This window comes from Balaenoptera musculus, chromosome 1 (assembly GCF_009873245.2).
Source record: "Balaenoptera musculus isolate JJ_BM4_2016_0621 chromosome 1, mBalMus1.pri.v3, whole genome shotgun sequence".
Classification (NCBI taxonomy): Eukaryota; Metazoa; Chordata; class Mammalia; order Artiodactyla; family Balaenopteridae; genus Balaenoptera; species Balaenoptera musculus.
In genome coordinates, this window is record NC_045785.1 from 176,328,619 (window position 1) to 176,350,439 (window position 21,821).

The 21,821-nt window shown below is 34.8% G+C and overlaps 1 protein-coding gene across 1 annotated transcript in view; it reads left to right on the forward strand.

The window, feature by feature from the left end:
• The window catches only part of CDC73 (cell division cycle 73), an 87,250-nt gene extending 68,125 nt beyond the window's left edge, over positions 1-19,125 (forward strand). Inside the window, exons 12-17 of the mRNA XM_036860156.1 lie at positions 3,146-3,181; positions 3,489-3,576; positions 8,704-8,865; positions 11,535-11,635; positions 17,467-17,608; positions 18,526-19,125. Of these exons, the coding sequence (XP_036716051.1) occupies positions 3,146-3,181; positions 3,489-3,576; positions 8,704-8,865; positions 11,535-11,635; positions 17,467-17,608; positions 18,526-18,562 (566 nt within the window). The 3' untranslated portion in view covers positions 18,563-19,125. The remainder of the gene's footprint in view (positions 1-3,145; positions 3,182-3,488; positions 3,577-8,703; positions 8,866-11,534; positions 11,636-17,466; positions 17,609-18,525) is intronic.
• Positions 19,126-21,821: the final 2,696 nt, after the last annotated feature.

A 21,821-nucleotide genomic window follows, 5' to 3' on the forward strand; every position in this document is an offset into this window, starting at 1 on the left:
TTAACATTTGGATGTGCCATAGGCATCTTAAAACTGATTAAACCTTAAAACATTTGCTCTTTGATATTTTTCCCAAGATGTCTTACTTCACATTCTTCTGCTTCTTCATGAATAAATGACACCGCTATCAACTCTGCTTCTTAAGTCCAAGACTTAGGAGTTATTCTTTATTTTTCTCATTTGCTTATTCCTCTCATCTAATATGTCAGTGAGTTCTGTCAAATTTACCTTTTCTGTATTCCAGATTTATCTGTTCTCTTTATCTCCACTGCCACAACTCAAGTCTAAACCACCAGCATTTCTCTAGACTAGTGCATCTTAAAGTATTGATATTAGTCCATGACCTGTTTAGTTCTGGTCCCTAACAAGATACAGATAGGAATTGAGGGTACCGTACTGGCACAACATCCAGGTGCGTGGCCAGTTTTCTACCTGTTCATTGTTACTGTATTTTATTCAGTTGACCTTGGAAAGTTTACAGAAAAACCTTATGCTTAACTGCACATAATTTGGGTAGCACCGCTATAGAATATTGGTGATAGTCCTAACTGAGCTTCCTGCTTTCACGGTTGTCCCCCTTTTGATCCCTTATCTAAATTTATTGTTTTTCCCTTACAGAAGGTGTGACCTGAAAATCAAATTATGTCACTTTCTGGCTTAAAAGTTACAGGGTTTTCCAGTGGCACTTAAATAACAAACTTAACGTTGCCTAGAAAACCCTACATAAAGTGGCTCCTGCGTGTATTTTTAACCTCATCTCCTGCCACTCTTCCTTTTGTCCCCATGGTCTGTCTGCACATTTGCAGTTCCATAAGCATGACAGTTTCTTCCTGCCTTTGGCATTTGCCCACATTCCTACCTCTTATCAAGACTGTTCTTTCACTTGTTCTTTGCAAGTTGGCTCTTTCTTGTCCTTCAAACCTCAGCTTAAATGCCATTTCCTTTGAGAGGCTTTTTCTAAGCATTTTGTCTAAAGGACACTTTAATATCAGTGTACATTCTCTTTGCTTCTTAATATTATGTATTCAGATTGGTTTATATGTGTTTGTTTGCCTGTTTGTTATGGTCTGGTTCCCCTACTTTACTGAAAACTCTTTGAGGGCAGGGATTATTTCTGTTTTATTTATCATCATAAAAATAAGAACCTAGCAGAGTGCCTTGTACATAGGCTCTGAATAAATATTTAAGTAAAGAATATAATTATATTTGAAATCAAGCATAGTAACAGTAGTTGCCTCTTCTCAGCTTGTAAACAATCGGTCATTGCGTTTGCGGAAGGCAGTGGTAGTGGTAGAGGCACAAGAAGCAGTAGCAGTTGACATCAGCGGTGGCCGCGAGGTTCAGTGAATGGTCAGTATGCCCAGGGCCCAGGACCTGGACAACTTGCCTTGTTGTTTTTAAGACTCTTAAAACAGAATCAAGATGTAGAAATTGTTGTCTCTGATTTATGGTTGGGGACAACTGAAGCTGAGCAGCATTCATCTTAGCGTGCCGGGGTAATTTGCCTGCGAAGTGGCACAGTGGGGACCGAGTACAGGCTCTTGCTCTCCATCACTCTCCTTGTGGACTCGAATTATTCTGCTCTTTCCTCCCCCACCCTTTCAATCAAGCTTATCCTTATTAGCATGTTCATCTTCATGTCCCTGTCTTGGTCCTTAATTGCATTTGTTTTTTTACTAAACACCTAAAGTTTATTTTTAATATGTGAGCTTTTATATTTTGTGTTTTTGCTACATTAAGTCTTCTCAGCCTTGATTTTAGAGAATCTTTTCCTATATTCCAGAGTCCATTGTGGGTTCCCTTAGCAAATCAGTGGTAGTTCAGTTGAAGATTTCTTTGTTCTCCTTAGTCATTCTCCCAGCAGCTCCCGCCTCCAGTTTATCCATCTCTCTGTCCATCCCATCATTCCTGTATCCCGCCAGCAAATTCTAAGTATTTATTGAGATTGTCATATTCCAGATGACACTATCTAGCAGTATCTGTGTATACATGTCAGATGTATCCATGAGTACTATTTCTAAAAATAATTTAAGAAAGTTTTAGTATTTTTTTTCTCAGGAATAAGAAAGATGAGCACACTATAATAAATATGTGTGTGAACTTGTATTTGTATATATCTTTCTCTGCTTTCTGTGGCTAGAAGAATCATACTTCTGGACTACATAATATTTTCTCACAGTGAAATAGCTATATAAAGGAGTACAAAGTATTAGTTAAAATTTAGCATTTTACTGCTTTTAAAATGCAACATATTCCAAAGATGTGTGTGCTTTCCTTTAAAAGTGGTATCTCTAAGAACTAATGTTGAATTAGAATTTTAAATTGTTGAATTTTTATTTTTTGTGATTTAAAAAAATTAATTGCAGCACAGCACACGGCATGTAGAAGGCAGTCAATAAAAATTTATTGTATGAATAAATACTGAAAATTGAACATACAGCACTTTTTATCGTAAAATATGTTAATCTTGAACTAGGCTGATATTGCCATTATTATGCCAACAAATATTTTTGTGTATTATAAAGTCCATTGTATATACAAATAATGAAAAGATACAAATATTCATGTTTTTATAACATGTATTCAAAATTATTGATAATATGGGCAATTCCAGAATAAAGACCTTTACATGACTCATTGCCTGTAATGTTTTCTTCTGCTAATAAAAACCCAAAAAATTTTAAAAAGAGAGAAAAAGGTAAATATTTTAGCTCTTAGTCCCCAGTAATGTCTTTGTTTTTCCTCCACAGTGGTTAAGTACATTTCCCTCTCCCAGCCCTTTCCCCAGAGTTAGATGCTCTTGTAGTACTCTGTTTTTGCATTTATTACAGTGTAATCAGTTAATTCAGAAGTTATTTATTTGCTTCCTTTTCTAGATCCAAGCATCCATGAATGTAGATACTCAGTGCCTACCAATGCCCATATATCCCCTTTCCTTGTGACCACTGATTGTTGAAGTGCTAAGGCACTGTAGTGGTTTTGTGAAGCAGAAAAATAATATTATTTAAGAAGATTGCAATGCATTTAAAAATTCTACAACTAGTCATATGTAAATACAAATATTTTAGGCCTTATTTACTTTGTCGGTTTGAAAATAAGAATGTGATTTTCATAACAATATTTTGGATTTTTTTCTTTCTTACAGTTTCTCAAGCCAGACCTCCCCCAAATCAGAAGAAAGGTAAGGTTGTGCCTGTGACTCTAAACTTACTTTAAAAAAGTAAACGTGAGTAAGCTAGCTTACAAAATCAGGGCTGATTGCATGCTTGTGCAGTTATACCAAATGTTCGTGTTTGGTGTCTGTTCTGAGTAGTCAGTGCTCAAGTCATCCTGATCATTAAATATTCTGAGTATCACTGCTGACTAAAATATTTTTTAGCTCAAAAGAGTTAAAATTACAAATTTACAAACTTTTAACTTATAATTAGGAAAGTAACTATAATTCCTTTTAATAACATATTTGCTCCTTTAAAATTTTGTCCTTATAGGATCTCGAACACCCATTATCATAATTCCTGCAGCTACCACCTCTTTAATAACCATGCTTAATGCAAAGGACCTTCTACAGGACCTGAAGTAAGTAATTTGTTAAACTGTTCTTTTCATAGGACATGGAACTATTGTTGAGAATTAGTAGTTACTAATGCAGTATTTATTTCGAGAAAGCAAAAATTCAGTTTCAGTGCTATAGGCTTTACAGATAGTCTCAAATATAATTTTCAAAACAGTATATTCTTTTATATCTGAATCCTGTGGGGAAAATTATAGAAACTCTGACTAAAGTTTTAACGAAGAGAGTACTATTGTATTAATTTTTAATGTGAATTATTTTGCTCCAGCTGAAGAGCTTGAAGAGGTTCTAAAACAAATTCAGGTTGTCTTCTCCCCACTTCCGAATTCTAGTTAAAGAAACAAAAAAGTAATATGAACTTTAAAGTTTAATATAAACTTTAAAAGTAAATATGAACTTTAAGACAAGAAATTCAGGTTGTCTTCTCCCCACTTCCGAATTCTGGTTAAAGAACCAAAAAAGTAATATGAGCTTTAAATTAGATGTACATACCTCCTAGAGGGAGGAGGAGGGACCGTACTTTTTTAACCTAGACATCAGTAAAAGATAGTTGAGGAAGTGAAGAGGACATCTATATCCTGTGTTAAAATTTCCAGATGCTTAACTTTCTCAGTAAAATAACGATGACGATTCTTAAAAAAGAAACAAAACAACCTCACCTCCAAAAAGAAAATCATGCTGCTTCTAAATAACTTATGACTAATTAAAAATGAGTAGCAAAATAAGTTGTAATACTTGCTGATTCCAGGTTTTACCAAATGCAGAATTGAATTTTGAGTGCCTATGACTTAAATAGCTGAATAAAAACCTACGTAACTGGCACATACAAGTGTATTCGTATAGTATTTTTTCTTTAGTACTTTTGAGTGAAATTTTCAGTGAACCTTTTCCTAATAACAGTGTGGAAAGAAGGAATTTTTAGGTTTTATATTTTTATATTTTATTAGGCTTTTTTTGTGAAGTTTAGTATTCCGACAGTGTTGTGGATTACTCAGATAATCTACAGTCTGCAGTTCCTCAAGTAATCTACAGTTGGATGAATATGAAATATAATTATTTTGGCCCATCTCTTGAAATAGATCTGATAATAATATAAAATATTATTTTATAATAAAGGTAGTAAGTAGTGCATGGAAATCACAAACTAAATTTTAGCATCTTTCTCCTTAGCCTTACTACAGAGAAGCCAAACAATTTAACAAGACTACCTTCTTTGGATAGATCATGCCTAATTTTTCTTCTCAGTTTAAAACACTCCCTTCATTGTTTAACACCTCATTGCAGCTGACATCTCCCCTGCAGCTTGAGTCAGCTGGAGGCTTTGCTGTGTAATTAATGCATAATTGAAACCTCCTCCACACAATTATAGTACTGGCTGTAACCCATAGCTCATGTTGGCATAGATTCTGTTTGGTTTCATGTAAAACTGAGGATTCTTCAGTTTTCTAGCCCTTCAATTAAGTAAATGAAACGAAATAAAATAAAACCTGCCTTCACCTTTAACATTTTAAATAACAAAATTAAGGTTGTATCATGGAAGTATGAGAAAGCACATTTTACATTTATAAACATGACCTTGAGAGAAGTTTCACTGGGACCATAAGTTTATTTAAAATAAACTGATTGGATGGCACTTGTGACTCTGGCCACGGTGGTCCTCTCACAGGGCAGAGTTCCAAAGAGGAGAGATTGCACGGAGAGAGTGCTCCAGAGATAGGCAGAGGGTTCCCCTTGCATTAGTCAAATACTGTTCAGCACTCGCACGTGAGAAAACCACTTAAGGCCTGGGGAAGAGCAGGCAGAACGGTTACTGGAGCTTACACTGGACCATAAATAGTTCATGTTCCCTGCTGCAACATGCAGTGCAGAATGATTCAGCCACTCTGGAAAACCATAGAGGAGTTAATTTTTTTCTTATTACATTGAAGGTATTATTGCAGTACCTTCTAGCTTCCTTTGTTGATGATGAGAGGTCAGCTGCGGTAATCAGTCCTTTGAAGGAAATCTGCTTTATCTTGTTATTTTAAAGATCATTTTAAATTTGTTTATCTGCTGTACCTAGGTATAGATTTCTTATATATCCCACCTTGGGATTCAGAATTGAATCTGTGGATTTGTGTTTTTCATCAGTTTGGGAAGTCTTGGCTCTTATCTCTTTAGATATTACTTGTGTGTTCCCCCTTTATCTCCCCTTTTTTCTTTCTTCTTTCTGGGATTTAAATGAGACATACTTTAGACTTTCTCATTTCATCATCCATGTCTCTTAAACAGTTCTACTTTCCATCTGTTTCTCTGTCACCTGCATTCTTGATCATTTCTGTAGATATAACTTGTAGTTGTGTTTTCTTTGGCCGTCCCCTAGTCTATTCATTCCATTTTAAAATTCAGATATCTTATTTTTTCTATTTTAGTGGTTCTGTTTAGTTCTTTTTCAAATCTTTGGTCTCTCTCTCTCTTTTTTAAATAATTTCTTTTTCCCTGTACGTATTTGTAGGCTTGTTTTACAGGTTTGGTCTTTGATAGCTGCATCATTGGAAGTACTTACTAATCATTTTCTTTTGATTATTGTTTCATTCATTATACCTCATTTCCTTGTGTGTTTAGTTTTTTTTTTTTTACTATTCATTTAATGGTTTTCATTTAGTAATTTCTGTTCATTTTCCTTGGAATTTTTTTCTTGTGGAAATTCTTTGAGTTCCAGAATGAAGATTTGTGTTTGTGTCTGCTAGGCACCTGGGAGCATAGCCAATCTAACATTGCTTTAAGTTAAATTCTCAGTTCGAGGTTTAACATCCAGAAATTATTGTTAATTCTCCCTACCCCCTCCAATTTCAACTTCTTTTATTTAGGAGAAAGGAACTATATATATATATATTTCTTTTTTTTTTTTTCTTTTAAAGACTTTTTTTTTTCTTTTAAAGATTTTTTTTTTTTTTTTTTGATGTGGACCATTTTTAAAGCCTTTATTGAATTTGTTACAGTATTGCTTCTGTTTTATGTTTTGATTTTTTGGCCCTGAGGCATGTGGGATCTTAGCTCTCCAACCAGGGATCAAACCCGCAACCCCTGCATTGGAAGGTGAAGTCTTAACCACCACTGGACCACCAGGGAATTCCCGAAAACTATATTTTTAATCTGTGAAATATCCATAAAATTGTTCTGTTTTTCAAAATAACGTAAACTTAAAATCTGGAACTTGCCTCAGTATATCAACTCATTTGCATTTTATACTAAGAAAATTATTTTACTAGAACTGTTCTTGTTTAAACAGTAATGACTTTAATCATATCACCCATACTCCTTCACACTCATAGAATGCAAAGTGGAATAAATAAATTGCAAATATTGGATGAGTCAGTGGATATCATAATATTTCTCCAAATCACAAATATCCATCCAATCAGTTGTGCATCATTTCTGGTTGTATTCATTAGAGCACTTTTTGTTGTAAGTATTAAAAACCAACCCAAAGTGGCCTTATCAAAAAATAATTTATTAGCTCAATATAACTAGTCCTAGCTTCTGACACAGCTGGACTCAGTGCTAAATGAAGTGATCAGGAGTTAGTCTCTCTGTCTCTTAAGCAGGTTCTCCCGCTTCAGGGGCAAAGATGACCATCAGAAACTCCAGGTTACCAAAAATCCCAGGATTAAGTCTTATTTTCCTGGCTTGTATAACACATTTATTTCCGAACCAGTCACTGTGGTCAGGGTTGTTAATTCTTGCTTTAAATCCAAGTGAGGTCCAATTTGCAATTCCGAGATTTGATTATTCTTGCACTTGTCAGGGTGTTGGTTAGGGCTGGGGTGGGCATGGGGGGCAGGAAAACGGGTGGGCAGTGGGTTTATTTCTAGTTTACATTATTTATATTACACTGAACTTAAACCCCAGAGTCCTAGCTTTATGAAAGAAGGAACTTCTGTTAGATTCTCTACCTTGAGCAGAATATGGGCTTTGTTTCCTCTTCCAGGAGTCTAGTGAAATATAGTGTCAATAAAAGACAAAGCTTAAGTTTAATTAGTTTGCCAGTGCCTTCCGTGGATGGAAAGAAGTCTGCAGTGTTATTCTAACCTCTTTGAGTTCCCTTCTTTACTCAGTCTTTGGCCCAAGAGTTCTTTACTTCTTGCTAGCTAGCTCAGAGATGCCTTTAGAATGTTCTTCATACTTTATCCCACTTTGGAAAACTTTCTGACAGTTTCTTGTAAAGTTAAACATACCCAGTGATCCAACAGTTCCACTCATAGGTATTTATATAAGAGAAGTGAAAACATACGTCCACAAAAAGACTTATACCAGAGTGTTTATAGTAGTTTTATTTGTAATAACTGCAATTTTGGAACCACCCAAATGTACCACAGGAGAATGTATAAACAAATTGTGGCATATTCATACAATAGAAATTTATTCAGCAGTAAAAAAGAATTCATTGGTAGTTCACTACCAATATACCCCTCAGCATGGATGAATATCAGAAACATTAAATTGAATGAAAGAAGCCGGGCAAAGAAGAGTACAATCCTGTACGATTCTGCATATATGAATTCGTAGGACAGGCAAAACTTGTCTATGGTGATGGAAAGCAGAATTGTATGGTTGCCTGTTGGGGGAGGAGGATGGGGATTTACTGAAAGGTACAGGAGGAAACTTTTCTGGTCTGTTGCACATGTGCCTGTATCCTGATGGGAGTGGTGGTTACCATGTGGAAAGGGGTGTTTGCTGGCGCTTCTGGGTAGACTGAGTCACCTAGCTAGCCACGTCGGCTCCATTTCAAGTGACCTTTGATTCATAGTAAAACTTCCCTCTTACTAGCGTTGAGAAATCAAGGATTAGTGTGGTTGTTTATATAATCTTGAGGAATACTAAACGCTAGATGAAGGAATATAAATTGGGTGTCTGTGTGTGAGACTGACACACACACATACTGACTTCTGGCCTAAGTGAGCTTGAGTTCTACTTGGCATGGGAAGTAAAGACCCATACTCTTCAAGCATTATGATCTGTACATGCAGAGTGGGTTTATCTCAAAAAATAATGTTTTTGGTTTGAAAATATCATTATTTAAAAAATCATTTCAAAATACTATTTCTTTTCTTTTTAACGATTCCTGTGGAATCATTTCTGTTTTTTGAAAGGTTTGTCCCATCAGATGAAAAGAAGAAGCAAGGCTGCCAACGAGAAAATGAAACTCTAATACAGAGAAGAAAAGACCAGATGCAACCAGGGGGCACTGCAATTAGTGTCACAGTTCCTTACAGAGTAGTAGACCAGCCCCTTAAACTAATGCCTCAAGACTGGTAAATTAATCTGTATTTTTCACACAGTCATTAATTTTTTGTGTAATAAACGAGTATCAAATTTCATCATGAGCTCTAGATAGAACCTATCCTTGAAACCTGTGTTAATGTCTAATTTGGTCATCAGTAATGTTAACATTCTGGTAATACCTAAGTAATATATTTTGGATGTCTAAACTTTATTTTACTTATAAGAAGAAACACAAACTTCTGGAAAACTTGGAGAGTAAAAATTCTTTCCACTTGTCCATTTATTCTGGATCAGCTTTTAGAAAAAAATTTTCAAATAGACATGTTGTTTTAGAGGGCCTATGTTTTAGATGTTTGATTTGGAGAATTCAAATTTTTTGGTTAGAAGTGATAAGTGAAAGCATTGTTACTTTTATTGTAAGGAAATAAGTTAACGAAAATAGTAACATCACCCCGGTTCAGCTCTTTTATTGCATTAAAATGTCCTTTAATAAAATATTAAGTGTTTGGGTTGGCCAAAAAGTTCGTTCGGGTTTTCCCGTAAGATGGTACGGAAAACCCGAACGAACTTTTGGGCCAACCCAATGTTTGTAATATAAAGTGCGTATAAATTCAGATACATGAATTACCTTAAATTATTTAATTAATCTAAGCCAGAGTAAAAATACAAAGTCTAAGTGTGCATCTCTGATATAGTGTAACACGTTGACGCATTAGCTGAAATGTACCTTTGACTCGTTAGTCTTCAGATGTTAGGAGGTGAAGCCATTGAGAATATTAGTATGTTAAAAATTTACTAAAGAATCAAGGGTTCTTGTATTAGAATTCTCTTTTAGTACCTAACAGAAATACTTAGAGTTATGTATGAAGTGTAAGATGAGAATTTCATATATCAAGTTTAAAACTTATAGGAAGTAGAAGGTTACATCATTTATATGTTTGCAGTTATTTACAGAAAACAATAATACACACAGTGTGTACAAGTGCCATCACTGTGCTTATGTTACTGCTTTGTGTGTGTTAGCTTGGTCCTAGCCATTGGTGTCATAACCTAGGAATAATATTTTCCTTACCTTTCTTCTTCTTCTGTTCTCTGTTAATTGTCCTTTCAGGAGTTCACTGGGAATAGTATTTTTATTATCCTGCTCCCCTGCTAACCCTGTGAGACACAGTAGGATCTAGGGGACCTCTGTCTAGCAAATCCTCTTTACTTTGGCAGGTACCTTGGACCTTCAACTATTGTATGGTGCAAGCTACATCATAAAATTAAGAGGCCATTTAATAGTGTGCTCCATTACCAAAGATGGTTTAGGCAGTATGGAGCGTATATCCCATGAAGGAGGAAATTTTTTATTTAAGATTTAATTTTAGCCTTAGAGATTTTGAGCAGGTTAAGAATTTTAAGCTGTGGTTTTTCATAGTAACTTTGATCACTGCTGTTAAGTCTTTAACTTGAATAGAAGGTAACTTTGGCTTAATATTCTGTTGGATGTACAGAGTCTCCATCTAATGCAGTGATTATCAAAGTGTGGTCTGTGGACCTCTGAGCATTCCCAGGACCCTTTCAGGGAGTTGTAAGGTCAAAACTGTTTCCATTGTAACACTGAGTTGGCTATTCATGTGATTTCTTAGCCCCCATACAGGACAATAGCATAACCAGTGCACAAGATCAATCATTGATTTCCCTCCCTCTCTCCCACTCTGCTCTCTTCTCCACACTCCTCCCCTCCCTCCTTCTCTCTTCTGGCTAGTGGACTGTTCTCTAGTAGGCTTGTGCATTTCTGTAAAATAGGGGTAATAATAGTTTACCTCACAGGGTTGTTTTGAAGGTTAAATGTGTTAACATAAGTAAACTGCTTAGACCAGCACTGGCACATAGTAAATGCTCGTAGTAAATCTAATGAGTGTTACTTATTATTGTTGATGTTATGATTTTGTTCCCACCTCTTTAGTTGTAGGCTTAAACTGTTGACGGCTTTTGTACTTATTATAATTTCTCAGTTTAATTAAATTTTTTGGAAGCTGATGAAATATGAGGGCCTAGAAAGAGATTTGTGCTTTTTAGGAAAATGAAGTTGAATGGCTGGGAAAAACAAGTTGCTTTAGAAAACACTTAGAGAATTTAGGGTGAGTGAAACAGTTGAAAAACAATTGAAAAAGTTTAAAAGTTTAGGTGATTTCTGTACTCAAATTATTTTCCAGATAATCAGAAGAACTCAAAATAAGGCCTTTGAGCTTTATAAAATGGTTAGCAAATTATTATAATTTATAACATTTTTAATTAAAGTGAAATATTCAAGATGCGTTTGAATTTTAAATGATTTTCTTTTAAAACTAACTTTTTCAATTAACAGATATACTACTGTTCCCTGTTGCGTAAGCAAAATGGGCCCTTTAATTAATAGAAGGGGCAGAGATAAAAGGCTAAAAGGATCATGTATAGGACTGTGCATGTAATTATGTTTAAATGACTTAGATGTAAAAAACAATGCATGGGAAATGTAGCAATCATTATGTACTCTAATGGTAACATTGTAATGAAAAGTTATGGTAATGCAGTACTGTGTTTGCCGCTCAGAAGTATTGACAGGAGACTATTGCAGGAATAATGATGAGACTCTTTCCATAAGGATTATAGTAACCAAGAATATCTGAGATACTCAGTCTCCACTCTTCCCTTCCCTCTTTTCTATTTATAGGGACCGGGTTGTAGCAGTTTTTGTGCAAGGTCCTGCATGGCAGTTCAAAGGTTGGCCGTGGCTTTTGCCTGATGGATCACCAGTCGACATATTTGCTAAAAGTAAGAGTCTCTGTATTTTTACTGCTTATCTAATACAGAAATGCTTTTGCTTTATTTATTTATTTATTTAAGAGCACACGGCTCTGCACGTGTGATGTGTACACCAGAGGATTCCTGTTAAGTACCACGTATTTTAATTTTTAAGCACCTGTGAAATATTTTAAAGCCTTTTTGGAACATTAATATTTTCTGTGTACTTATATCTAAAAGTGAATTATTGCCTATCCCTCAACATTAATAAATCATTAATATTGTTGCGTGTCCCTACACTTTTATTCACTTTGATAGCCAGTTTTTAAAGGGGTTGACTTTCGCCTGCTACTCCCACTATCTGGAGTGGTTGCTGCACGACTGGCCTTTTTCTGTTCATTTAGGTCTCAGCCAAGTAAGTACTCTCTCCTTTAGGGAGCCCTTCTCCGACCACCCTGGAAGTAGCCGTTACTTCCTCCCAGTTACTGCAGTGGTGACACTCACTTTTGCTTGACATGGTCTTATTTTCATATCTGTATGGTAAGTCCTCCCTGGCTAGAATGCCAGTTCCAGGACGGGAGCACCTCATCTGCCTCGTTCACTCTTGTATCATCAGCACAGAAGAGAGCATGGCGTTGGGAAGCATTCGGTAGATACCTGTTAAATGGATAGATTTCATGTGTCTATGTCTTTTATTGACCATATTTTGGTATGTATTGATATACCAAAAGTAGATGAATTTAAGCTTGTCTTTTTATTGGTAGGGATATTCTAATTATCATTTAATTTGAGTACCCATTTAAGTTAGTAACATTAGTAAAATTACTTTTTAAAAAGCATCCTCATGAAACAGGTATGTTTGTTAGAAATAACAACTTTAGTTATTACGAATGTAGATTATTATGCTACTGTGAAACCCAGCTTTTTTTTTTTTTTTTTTAAATCAATTTTAGTTTTTGTTAGTGGTACCACCATTCTTCCAGGCTGGAAACTGCCCAAGCTTGAAAGGTTTTAATCGCTTATTCTCCTGCCTTCATTCAGTTTTAAAAATGAATTCTAATATGATGGTAGCTTTTTATGTTATTTCAGAAACCTGAGTAATGCACAGGTTTGATAAATAGAAGTCAAAGATACAGAGAATGGGAGTTTTAATGAAAGCAAAATGTCAGTGAACACTAATTTTGTTGTGTTTTACCTACTTGCTTGCCTTGTTGAATAGTACTATAATAAAAAATGATTAGAATGTCTTCAAGATATAAATGCTCTCTAAATTCATTGTTGTTTTTTTCAGATTGTTAGTCTTCAGAAATTTAGATAGGAACTTAGAGATTTTTTAAAAAGTTAACAATAATAATTTTCTTCCAAGAAGTATTCTCTTTCTCTTCAACCTTCCTTCTTTACCTTATCAGCATTTACAATGAAAGTACTCTTGCCCCTTCCATCTTAAAAGGAAACAAAACCCTTTCCTCTTACCTCACCTTTTCTTCTAGCTCCCTCTCCTTTCCTTTTACAGCCAAGCCTTTGAAAGAATGGTCTCTACTCACTCACTTTCTGTTTGATTCTCAGGCTACTGTAGTTGTGCTCTCTTGCTTGCCCACTAAACTGTTCCCGCCAGACTCACCAGTGACCCAAATATTGGATACTTTTGATCTCTTTATCAGAATTTTACTCTCGATCCATTTCCTCCTTTTTAAATGTTCTTTTCTGAGGGCTTGTTAACATTTTCTCAGACACTAGCTACTCTTCCTCTGGCTTTCAGTGACATATTTGTGTTCCCGCTTCTCTTCTCCTTTAATTACACATACTCTCTCAAGGAGATCTGATAGCTTTCAGTTACCATCTGTCCTCTGTTTCTAAACGTTATGTCTCTGGCTTGATATTCTGGGCCTGCCTGTCTCACTGATGACCAGGTGACTCCTTGTGAAGTCCCATCAGTGTATCAGGACTCAGCCTGTTCCGAGCGGAATCTATTGTCTTATACACTCTGTCATCCCCAAGCTGTTCTTTTCCTCAGTCAGTTTTTTTTTAGTAATTTGCCTAAGCCAGAAATTTAGAAACATGTTATCTCTTAGCTTTTAGCTGGTCTCCTTGCGTTTAACTCTTGACTCTTCTAGCTCCTCACCTTTTCCCCATAACCCACATAGAAAATGATTATATCTATATAGCATAGGAGTAAACTGAGGGTACTTGGTAAAAAAATTATATTTTCTTCATATTGCACAGTAAGAAAATACAAAGGTTTAGAAAAGATTTTAAATATTGAATTGTATAAAATTTCCAAATAAAATCTTTTCAAAATTATGATAGATTTGAGCTTGTAACTGGATATAGCTTTTAAAAAATATTATTATTTTTTAAAAACTTATTTATTTTATTTATTTTTGGCTGCATGGAGTCTTCATTGCTGCATGCGGGCTTTCTCTTGTTGTGGCGAGCGGGGGCTACTCTTCGTTGCAGTGCACGGGCTTCTCATTGTGGTGGCTTCTTCTGTTGTGGAGCACCGGCTCTAGGCATGCGGGCTCAGTAGTTGTGGCACGCGGGCTCTAGAGCGCAGGCTCAGTAGTTGTGGCGCACGGGCTTAGTTGCTCCGCGGCATGAGGGATCTTTCCGGACCAGGGCTCGAACCCATGTCCCCTGCACTGGCAGGCGGATTCTTAACCACTGCGCCACCAGGGAAGTCCCCAAAATATTATTTCTTATGCTTGAAATGGTTACATGCATTTGTTGATCAAGATTTTTAAATGATGATTTCTTCAAATTTTTTAGTTATCGTTGTGAGAACTTTTTCATTTAGTAATCTTCTGTATTATGTTGTCCCTTTGTCATTTGACATGCCATCATTTATCTACCGAAATACTATTTAAGAGCACCTTTCTATTTCTTTTCTTTCTTTGTTCCTGCAAAAAAGCGTTGACAACATTCATGCAGTTTGCAAAAAATGAACAATTCTGAATTGTGTGAAGTATTTTGCTTTAGTGTTCATTGTTTCCCCAGATAACTGGCTTCTTATAAAAAGAACTTTGTTTCTTCTATCTTTGCTGAGGCTTAAAAATTATGTATTTTATGAGTAAGAAACACTGGACTTACTGGAATTCCTCCAGGGAATTCCCTAGACGGGCGGCTGAGTTCTTGCTGGGGTTGGTTACACCTGCACTGCCCAAAACAGAAGCCACCAGCCACATTTGGCTGGTCCAAATTGAAATGTTCTGTCAGTGTAAAATATACACCAGACTTCAGAGACTTAATACAGGACAAAAATAAATCTTGTCAATAATTTTATATTGATTACATGGTAAAATACATTTCAGATAAACTAGCTTAAATAAAACCTTAAAATAAAAAAAAAAGATGTTTTATGGTGTCTTGGTGTAAGTTTGCTTGCCACCATTGCTTCATGCTAATAACATACTTTGTATGATGAGAGAAACCTTATGTTTCCTCATTTGTGACTTAACCTTTTTGGACTCTGATATTCAGTTTTAATTTAAAAAGTTGTGTATTCTATTGGAAAAATAAATACTGTGTAAACTAAATCTATTGAAATTAGTAAAGGGGATTATAGGCCTTTATATAAGGCTTTATTATTTATTTATTTTTAATTAATTAAATAATTAATTTTGGCTGCATTGGGTCTTCATTGTGGTGCGCGGGCTTCTCATTGAGGTGGCTTCTCTTGTTGTGGAGCATGGGCTCTAGGCATGTGAGCTTCAGTAGTTGTGGCACGCGGGCTCAGTAGTTGTGAGTCGTGGGCTCTAGAGTGCAGGATCAGTAGTTGTGGCACACGGGCTTAGTTGCTCCGCGGCATGTGGCATCTTTCCGCACCAGGGCTTGAACCCTTAGTCCCCTGCATTGGCAGGTGGATTCTTAACCACTGTGCCACCAGGGAAGCCCTATATAAGGCTTTAGATAAGTCATTTTAAAAATTATAACTCATGTATTTTTAAGAATGATTTTTAAAGCAAATCATACTGAGAACATTAGAAAAGAGAAACATGTAGTAAGCACAATAGAGAGTATTCAAATATTGACTTCATTTAATTTAAAAGTTTAAAGAAACTTAAAAAGTATTTTTTACACATATAAATAATAATTATTTTGAAAGTGAGTTTTCTGAATCCTTAACGGATAGCCCCTTTAATGAATTGGTTTAAATTGATTAATTTGAATTAAATTCAAAATAAATAATGTGCTCAATGAGGAGACCTTTATTTATGAAAGCAAATAATTTAGAAGTAATGTTTATGTGTTTTTGGGGGGCAAAAACAGACAAAATAAAAATTTTAACAAAATAAAAATGGTTTATTTTGTATTTCCATCAAGGAATTAGACCTTGATTAGTTAACATCAAAAGCCAGTAAGTCTGCAAGCAGTATGGAACAAACAATCTATAAATTAGCTACTTAAAAAAATTAACAGTCAATCATTTTCTCTTTAGAAACTCCTAATAATAGATGATAATGGTGATAGTAATGATCATATCTTATATGTTAGAAAAAAAGTAGAAAATGGAAAAAACTAAACATCTTCCATGTGCACAAGTAAAACTAACATTCCACTGATAAACTGATTGCAAAGACAATAATAAACTGGTGAGGATGGTCCAGCGGGATGATCAAGGAAGAAGATTCAAAGTCAGTGTTTATGGTCACCTGTTACCATTTGGCAGCAGACACTTGTTGGGAAGTTTAGTCCTAGAGTCTTGAATCTCCCCAGCAACCAGAGATAGCGTTTGAAAACGAAAATCAGATAATTTCACCTCCTTGCTCCAAACTATCTAGTGGTTTACTATCACATTTGAAACAAAATTCAGATTTCTTATCATAGCTGAATAGGTTCTGCATATAGGACATTGCCTACAAAACTTGTTCTTGTTTGTAGGGCATTCCAAGCTTCCTTCCATCTAAGGGCCTTTGTATCAGCTGTTCCCTCTGCCTGAAATCCTCCTCTTCTAGATCTTTGCTAGACTTTCTTTTTATATCATGTAAATATCTATTTCCAGATAACCTTCTCTAGAGACCTTCCAGTTTCTTCTTCCTTTTTCATCATTTCTTACCAAGTTCCGTTCTCACTTGCTAATTATCTCTTGAATCTTTCTTGTCATATGTGTATCTTCTCCCCAGTAGAGCAAATCTCTTTCTCCTCTAGATTACTATGCTGTATCATCAGTCTCTGCTATACACTCTGCAGTGATTCCCTACATCTCTTAGGTAAAAGTCCAAACTCCTGAATATGGCCTACAAGGCTGGCACTGCTCTAAACCTCTATGGTCTTAGCTTTTATTCATTCCCTATGTTATTTTTTTTTTCCTCTACCTTACTTTGCATGATGCAATTTTGTTAAATTTCTTTAGTTCCTAGACTAAACCTTTTTCTCTTTGAGCATGTTCTTTTTGTTAACTGGATCACTTTTCTGTGTTTTGCCTAATTCTTACTCCACCCTGCCTATCTGCCTTTTCTGAATCCCATGATGTGGGTAAGAAGGGTACTCTCTTGTGTTTCTATGATATTCTACTACCTTTATCATACTGTATGTGAGTAGTCTTTTTCTTCTTCTTATCCTTCACTGGATCATATGCATTTTATTTTACCTCATTTTTTATTTCAATCCCCAGGGGGTGGCATGTATAAGCCTCAGTAAATTTTTGTTGAATGTTTTGGGAGATACTACAGTGCTCAGCCTCTATTTCAAAGATCACTTTGGTTATAATACAGCTTTGGTTGGTGGAAGAAAGGTTGACTTTTTTTTTTTTTTTTAAGTTTTTTTGATTAATGTCTGTGTTTGGGTATTTTTATTATTCTATAAAATATTTTTATAATTTTGGTTGCAGTTTGAATAAAGAGTATTATTTCTTCCGCCTGTAGTTAAAGCCTTCCATCTCAAATATGATGAAGTTCGTCTGGATCCAAACGTTCAGAAATGGGATGTAACAGTATTAGAACTCAGCTATCACAAACGTCATCTGGATAGACCAGTTTTCTTACGATTCTGGGAAACCCTGGATAGGTAATCCTGATCCTAAAATGCACTTAACTTCTGCCTTATTTTAGTAATTTTCCTGCCTCCTTATTGGATTTTAAGTTCCTTGAAGTTGTGACCCATATCCCCCAACTCCCCTTTAAAACAGTGCCTAATTTGTTATTGATCTAAAATAGATAATTAACAAATATCTTTGTTATTACTGACTTGAACAAAGGGAGAAAGGGTTACAGCTTGGTAGAAAGAGCACTAATTCTGAGTCAGAAGACCTAGATTTTAGTCTTGATTTTGTGATTCGGCTCTAATGAACCGTGTGACTTTTCTGAACCTTGTTTTCTGTCTGTCCAGGGAACTTGGACTAAGTAAGTGATCCCTTCGTTTTTTGCCAGCACCAAAAGGTCTCTGACTCTGGACTTGAGTTATGGGTAGCTGGCTGCTCATGAAAGGAGTTCAGGTTTTGAATATATCTTAATTACTAGTATAAATTGAGTTCTTAAAGACCTTTGCAATGATATCAGTTTTATAATTGGAAATTTAACAACAGCACGTGATCACAATACCACTGAATCTGTGGTTCTCATTTTGGGTGCTCTGTAAAATCTGTAACTTTCTTGGTCTCTCACCGAATATTATGGGTTTCCTCAAAGTCATAGGTGATTGAGTTAACCCAGTAGTTATAATTGATAATATATTAAAGAGAATCATTTATTATCTAGCCAGAAGCCCTTAGATTATAGAAATTAATAAGAGGAATGTTTTTTCTGGCTTACTTCAGAAATCCTTATATTCCCAAAGGTTACAGTATCTGTTTTTTAGAAAGCAAAACATCCTGTTCCACTGTTGATTTTAAGTTTTTAAAAATGTCAACTTATTTTTACATGTAATATTCTAAAAATTCTAGAATTCTTATAATCATTATAACCTATTATAATATTATTTTTCAGGTACATGGTAAAGCACAAATCCCACTTGAGATTCTGAATTACTTGTTTTCCCGCTTTTCTGGAAATCTGGATTAAGAAGCATGGATACACCGTGATCTAGAGACTGGGACTCAAGCTTTATGAATTTATCAAGAACTTAACAAATGAAGGTCACAGATCGATCTTTTATAAAACCTTATTTGATGATTTATGCTTCAAAGGGATGACGCCTGTCATATAAGCAAACTTTTTGGCTTACAACTATTTTTTTAATATTAGCCTTCTAGTCTGTAATGGAAATTGTATATTTTGATAGAATTTTTTTCTCCATTGATTAAATTAGCATTACTTAAAATTTGTTTCTTTAGAAAATAAATACAGGTTACAAAAGTGTGTATATGTAGAGGTTATAAGGCTCTCTAAGCCATCTTGCTTCTGATTTTTCATTGCTCTATAATTCCTTTTATTGAAAATACTGTGTTATGAATGGTATTAATTTTAGTCTCTGGAACTTCCAAAACCAAGCAAAGGGATGTGACTATTTTGAATGAATCAAAATGTCAGCCTGTATGTGTACTATATCTGTACTTTCTCTTTATTTAAAAAGGAATAATGAAAAATCAAGAACAATTCATCACCTTTGGTTGAACTGTTCAGCTTTTCAAGACTTCTTTACTTACAATGAATACATTTAATGAATGTACATTCTTCTCACTGACTTTGGTAATTTTAAAACTTAGAGTGATATATTTCTATCTGTGATATCTTTCCACTTGAAAAATCTCAAAACACAGATTAAAAACCTAATAGGCTATAGTACTTTTTATTTTGGGAGCCAGAGTATGATTTGGGGGAAAGAAATGTATTAGTCCTACTGCAGTGTAACTCTGTCTTTTCTCATAAGTCCACCTTTGATTCTTTGTATGGTATAGGATTTTGAGTCTTCTATTTCTAGGCATGTTCTTATCTTCCATTATCTTTAAATATTGATAAACTCTCCCAGACACCAAAGAACATATTTGCTTAATTAAGTGTCTGAACAGAAACAAGATAAAAACACTGGTATTTTTATGTGCGTATTCAATATCGTATAAAATATAAAACCTATATTTTAACTTAGTAAAATATTTTACTACTTCTGTACTTTAGACGGAGTGTTGCATCCAAGGTACAACGAATGAGCATTTTTCTTGAATCTTGATCCATCTTTTATTACTTAAACGCAGCTTGGAACCTTTACTCCCCTAAAGAGTTTTTGCCACTAGAATTGTTGCTGATCATTCAGTTTATGTCATTTCCCACCCCAGGAATCTCTCGTAGGTTAACATATTTTATGTAAACATTTAGCTCCTTCTTATGTTAAGCTGACATTACCTGCCTCATTTTGAAATTTAATGCTGTCGTAAAAATGAGAAGCACTTAGTATTTATTTTTTAAGTAACCAAAAAAGTCCATGCCAATAATGAACAGAAAAAGTATTTATTCATATGGAATTCACTAGGTTCTTGAGGAAGAAAGCAGTCAGCGTTTTAAATTTTTAGATTTTAGGATATTTATAAGGTTTGAACAGACTCTGCCCCCCACCCCTTTCTTCCCTTCTCTGCATCCTCTCTTCTTGAAAAGAAAACTCAAATTTGTTCACATTAGAATTTCTCAGCATATAAATCTGTTTTCAAAATAAATTGTGTTGTATAAACTTTCTCCGTGATGAAATAGTCAAGGACTAGAATCTGTAATATTTTAATGTAAGATTACTTGTTAAGACTACTACAAGTGGACATGAACTACCTTTCTATAAAGATTTTTAGTATTTATACTTATGTATGAAATTTATAGAGTGTGGTTAAAATTGGGAACATCTGCTTTAAACAGGGTTTATTTTTCTATCTTGAATTTGCCTTACGTGTATTCAGAGGCTCTGGAAATAACATTAGGAAAAGTACAAATATGCTGTATCATGTATTTGAAAATCAAACCCTTAGTATGTACTTTTTGTCTTTTTCTTTTCCTTTTTTTTTGACCTTCATTCCCTTATTTAGGTCCATGTAATTCATTTTATAGCCATTAATTCTAAGGAAAAAAGCTTCCAGCCCATCACTCTTCATCCTCTCATGGCTCCAGGTCCTGTAGCGGCACCTGTCACAGTGCCTTGCACACAGTAGGCATTCAGTACATATTTATGTGCACGAATGAGTGATGGATTCTCAGTGTAATTGATTTATTACAAAAAAGTACTTTGACTCTACTTGGTCTTGGAGTTTAAAAATACAGAATTGTAATTGTAATTCCCTGTAGGGAATGAAGAGTCCTATGCAGATAATTTTAATGGAAAGGAAGTACGCATTAGTAAGTTTGACTTAACCATAAGTAACTGGAGACACCCTTCTCTTGTCCCACCAGTAAAAGAAAGCGCCTTTTCTTCATTCATAGGACACCTTTTCTGAGTCAGGCAACAGTAAGAAGCTTGTGGGTTTCAGTCAGCAGCTCTCAACCCTGACTGTACGTTAGAATCATTTGGGGGCCTTTAAAAAATTCCGTTGCCTGAATCCTGTTTCTGATTTAATTTGTATGGGATGAGACCTGTTCATCAGTATTGTTAAAAAGTTGTTCTTCAGGTATTTTATGTTCAGAAAGGATCTAAAATCACTGGCTCAATTTGTTACGAAAACGATGCCAGTATTAAATGTTGTGTCGTCTCCTCCTTTTTTTGTTTTTGTTTTTTTTCTTTTGTGGCCACCTTTTGCACTAGACCATCCCCATTATTGGTGGTATTGGCCTATAGTTCCACAAGACAAATTCAAGTCTTATTTATTTAATATACGAATATTTTGCTGTTTAATATTTAAACAATGTTTAATATATTTCCTTATAAACTAGTATTATAGTTTATGGTTTGTTTCCCATGTGTCCATATCCTTTACTAACTTTTTTTTGAACAGCAGCATGACAACAGTCCATACAGAAATAACTAATTCATAATGAGGAAAATTTAATAATTTTTAAGGTAGAAGGAAATAAAGTATTAATTTCTTATCTGCCATGCAGAATTAGACAAATAGAATTTGCTTATGAAAGGAAAGAGGCATACTTTTTAATTGGTCTACACAGAAAAGTAAAAGTAAATTATTCATTTAAGATTCATTATCTAATAAACATTGAAGGAAATATTTTTCCTAAATAAAAAATTTTGTGACTCCTAATAAAATTCAAGTGATGACATTGTTCTTTTTTGGAGGGTGGGGAGGGGGTATTTTGTTGCCATATTTCTTACTACATAACAATTTCATTTTATTGGTGTTAACAGTAGGAACAGTGAT